This window comes from Pediculus humanus, genomic scaffold, assembly GCF_000006295.1.
Source record: "Pediculus humanus corporis 1103172107520 genomic scaffold, whole genome shotgun sequence".
NCBI lineage: Eukaryota > Metazoa > Arthropoda > Insecta > Psocodea > Pediculidae > Pediculus > Pediculus humanus.
In genome coordinates this window covers 9,284-13,914 of record NW_002987136.1, presented here as the reverse complement: position 1 = coordinate 13,914, position 4,631 = coordinate 9,284, and the positions used below count along the sequence as shown (strand labels likewise).

The following is a 4,631-nucleotide window of genomic DNA, read 5'->3' as shown; positions in this document are numbered from 1 at the left end:
CAACATCAACAGATGTTCTTTCAATAGACAGATTTCAACCAGTTTATATTTACATTGAAGATCCCTTTTTACAAGGTAATGTTGTATGCTAAAATTTTATAAGTTGTGCCATCTTTATTACATATTATTACATTAAAAATAAAAAATATATGTTAAATGACAATAATTCATTTTAAAATGTTGTAATATTTAAGAGGAAATAGCTGCTGGTGAAAATCTTAGCAATGAACGTCTCAAACTTCACAGATTTCACAAATGGTTGTATGATAAAATAGAAGAATCTTTTATTTTTCGTAATTGGCTGTCGTATAAGAAAAATTTGGCATGGAGATTTTTAAATTTAGCTCAGGATGAAAGTCAAAGTTACAGAACAAGGGCAGTCATATCATTGGCATCTCTTACCAATTTAACAGGTTTGAATTTTATATTTTTGGCTTTGAATCAGATTTATTATAAAAATCATCAATATAATTTTTGGTTCATTAGATTCCGACTATCAGCAGCTTGCTCAATCATGTGATATGAGAACGGCAATCGGCTTAGCTAGAAGTGCTAACAATTCAAAGTTTTTGTTAGATCCACCTTATTTCAAAATAAAAGCAAATCATTCTGCCATAATAAAAAATTTTCAAGAGTTTTTTGTCGCTTTGGAATCAGAGACCAAGCATCCATGTTTTCATTATTTTGTTTCAAAATTTGTCGATAGTATTTCAGATGTTGTAAGTGAAATTAAACAACAATTAAATGAATGTAATTTTAATTGTAAAAATTTTAACATCACATAAAAACAATTTTTTGTACAATTATGGTAAAATTTTTAATTTTAAGTTGAAATTAATTTTTTTTTTTGTTAATGGATAATATTTAGTTAAGCTGAGGTAGAAAAAATTAATTTGTCTTTAGGACAGCAAAAGTTTTGATGATGATTTAAAGGTCAAAATTGACAACAAAAATTTTATTCCATTATGTTTAGAAGCTCTTCTTCATCATTCATGGACCAATGAAAATGCCAAGCGTCAGTATTTCTTTTTTTTTTTTTTTTTTTAAATCATACCTGAATTATTATAGTATTCATTTAAATAAATTTTAGAAATCGTTCGTCTCGGTGGTTTACCTTTGCTTACGGAAGTTTATAAATATTTACAAGAAACAGAAAATTTGGAATCCCTTATAGCACTTTCAAAACTAATTTCAAATATATCAGCATGTTCTGAATGTGCCAATGCTTTTTTTATTTCCGGCAAGTATTGATAATTAAATGAAAAATTCATTTTTTTTTTTTATTTTATTAAATTTTCAATTTCATTAAAATTTAGATATTCGATAGGTTGGATAAAGCTTTTGAGTACTTTATCTCGGCACAAAGATATTCGAGTTTCGGCACCTGCTCAAAAAGCCCTTTGCAACTTCGATACGGATGATCCAATACAAAAAGATGTAAACGTGTATTCATCAAGAGTTTTTCCTCTTCATCCAACATCAAGAACTTTACTAAATCCTAAATTAGATGTTATATTTATTCACGGATTGCTTGGCGGAGTTTTTATAACTTGGAGACAGAGAGATTTTGGTCATTGCACTCATAAATCACCTTTAGAGCTCTTAGGTGAGCGTGTAACGGTTAAAATTATCAGGGGATTATAATCCCTTATGTAATAATAATACCTCTTCTCCCATTCCTACCGCAGCTTCCAAAAAGGTTCCTTCCTTTCCTCCTCTTCAACCGGGTTTGACATTTTTCGACAAAGAAAATGTTGTCACGTATCAAATGAACAAATCTTTCGATCAAGAATTTTTTGTAGATGTTCGAGATTTCAATAAACGGGAAAAACTTGCTGAAGGCTACGAATTCGTTTTACACGATATTCCAATCGATTGTAATTTTGATTCGACTGGACCTTATTATGGGTACGTCATAAAATAATAATAATAATAATAATAATACGTTGGTTTCTGCAAATCTGAAGTTTAAAATTTTTTCTTGTAGTTCACCAAAAGAAGAAGATTTAGAGGGGAATCTGACGAGGTGTTGGCCGAAGGATTGGTTGGCAAAGGATTGTCCAGAAATTAGATTAATAGGAGTAAATTATGAATCGAATATATCGCAATGGACTCCATTATGCCCACTTGCACCTATGAGGTACTTGTTACCACGTCCGAGTTCCTAAAAAATTTCTAAAAAATTATTTATTATTTATTTATTTGCATTTCAGCGGTACAATTTTGGAAAGAAGTTTTCATCTTGTTAATATTTTATGCGAAGCTGGAGTTGGTAAGAGGCCCATTGTGTGGATAAGTCATTCCATGGGTGGCCTCATAGTCAAAGGAATACTTAGCATTGGTGTGCTTTAAAATTTATTTTGTGGTTTTTTTTTTTTTTTTTTTAAACAATTAGTTAAAATATTTTTTATATTCTTAGCTCATTCTAGTTCCAATCCTCAATTTCGCTCTCTATTAGACCAAACAAAAGGGATAATTTTTTATAGCACCCCCCATAAAGGATCTCGATTAGCCGCGTTAAATACAACGAGTCAAATGATTGTATGGCCCTCGATAGAAGTTCAAGAACTAAGAGAAAGTAATAAAATTCTGCTTTTCAAATGGAAAATTTTGATCAAAAAAATGTGGTATTGCCAAAACTATATCAATGATATTTTTGTAGATTCTCCGGGTCTTTTAAAACTCCACGAAGATTTTCTTCGTCTAACATCTGAAAAACCAATCAAAGTGGTGACATTTTCCGAAAGGGAATCAACATATATAACGGCATTAAAATTCGAATTACAATTTGTCGATTCTCATTCGGCTTATCCTGACGTGGGAGAAAATTTTGGTATACCTCTTGATCACCTTTGCATATGCAAACCATGTGGAAGGTGTGGAATTTAATACAATAATTATTATTATTATTATTATTAATCATGTTTTTTAACAATATATTAAATTTGTTGTTGTTGTTGTTGTTGTTTCAGGCAATCGTTTATATATCAAAAAGTTAAACAATTCATTCAAGATATTATTAAAGAAGAAAAAAAAAAATAAAAAACTATAATTAATATAATACAGTAATATATATATAATAACATAAGGAATGAAAATTCATTTCGTTTTTATTTTCTTTTTCTTAATTTATTATTATTATTATTATTATTATTAATTATTGCTAAATAGAATTAATTTTTTTTTTTTTTTTAAATCGATTTTCAGTAATGCTACGTAAATAATTTTCATAAGGTGTAATTATTAAAGAGATTAACAACAATAATAATTTTGATTATTTATTATTTTGTGATGAATATTTTATTTAAAATTATTTATTATAAATAAAAAATAAATTTATAACAAAAAAAAAAAAAAGAAAAAACATTTTTATTACTACTATTAATTAATAACGACTAATATTATTTATTTGCCATAAATATGGAAGCTTTCTAAATAAATGCATAAAAATATTTTTTATAATACTTATTTTTCAATGTAAAGGTTAGAAACATAACAATAATAATAATAATAATAATGGAAGATCTCTCGTTTATTATCAATAAAATTTATTTTCTACTTCTAACAGAAGAAGTAGCAGAATGCATAATTTTAGAATTTTGTTTTAAATTCGTCGAATTTTTTTGTAAACCAGATTTAGGTTTGTTATTAATTATATTGACACATTTTGGTATGTGACGTTCGGCTGCAGCACTGCAAAATTTTCTCAAACAATGAGGACATTGAATATAATCAGAATAATCAGAAGGTGGAGGAGGTGGGAGGTCGCTAAGTTTTCCACCTTTTTTCAAATGTGCCGAGACCTCCTTAGCCGCTCTTATATTTTGAATAAATTCTTCATGTTTTTTACGCCAATCGTTTTGCGGTTTCGGTGTTTTCTATTTACAGACAAAAAAAATTTAATTAAAAATTATTTCTAAAAAAAAAAAAAAAAAGAAATTTTAAATAAAATGTCCACGACTTACATCCGGTACGTTTCTAACAGTTTTTGTTTTTCTATTAACATATTTTTCAACTTCTGTTCCTTTAACTCTTTGCTGTAGAGCATCGAATGGTTTTCTTTTAGTTCTTTTAGATTTTAAACAAACCTCCTCGTGTTTGGAAACTCTTTCTTTATCAAAATGTCTTCCGCATATTTTACAATCGACCAAATCCGATGAAATATTATTCGATTTTGTTGTTAAGTCAGATGATGGCAAACGATTCGAATAAGAAGTTTTCGAAGAAGGTGAATTTACAACACTTCTTGTTGTAGTTTTATTAACGACTTTTGTCTTTTTTTTTCCATTTAAAAAAAAAAAAATAATAAATGGTCATCAAAATTAATTAATGTGATTTTATTTGACTAATTTACCTACCTCAGGTATCGAATCATTTCTTGTTGTTGTTTTTCTAATAGCCTTATCGAGAAAATGCGTTGGTTGTACAGATTGAGGTACGGGAGTAGGTTTACGAATTTTCCTTATTGGTGAATTAACACTTGAATTTTGATAATCAGAAGAAGAAGAAGATGGCGATGACGAGGATAACGAATTTGTTAATTTACCATCTATTCTATTGATACCTTGAGATTTTTTAACGGTCGTACTACTACCACTTTGCGATACGTAATTTCTAAATTTTCTATCCAT

The 4,631-nt window shown here is 28.2% G+C and overlaps 2 protein-coding genes across 2 annotated transcripts; one reads left to right on the top strand and one right to left on the bottom strand.

The window, feature by feature from the left end:
- Positions 1-156: 156 nt before the first annotated feature.
- Phum_PHUM171070 (ribonuclease p/mrp subunit, putative) lies at positions 157-2,889 on the top strand (the record flags this gene model as incomplete). The annotated part of the gene is made up of 11 exons (XM_002425013.1): positions 157-182; positions 223-413; positions 487-719; positions 904-1,015; positions 1,091-1,216; positions 1,328-1,606; positions 1,635-1,908; positions 1,988-2,140; positions 2,214-2,341; positions 2,420-2,578; positions 2,663-2,889. 11 exons carry the CDS (start codon positions 157-159, stop codon positions 2,887-2,889), a joined length of 1,908 nt encoding a protein of 635 aa, XP_002425058.1.
- A 659-nt stretch (positions 2,890-3,548) lies between these two features.
- Phum_PHUM171060 (uncharacterized protein) lies at positions 3,549-4,631 on the bottom strand (the record flags this gene model as incomplete). The annotated part of the gene is made up of 3 exons (XM_002425012.1): positions 3,549-3,878; positions 3,966-4,274; positions 4,359-4,631. 3 exons carry the CDS (start codon positions 4,629-4,631, stop codon positions 3,549-3,551), a joined length of 912 nt encoding a protein of 303 aa, XP_002425057.1.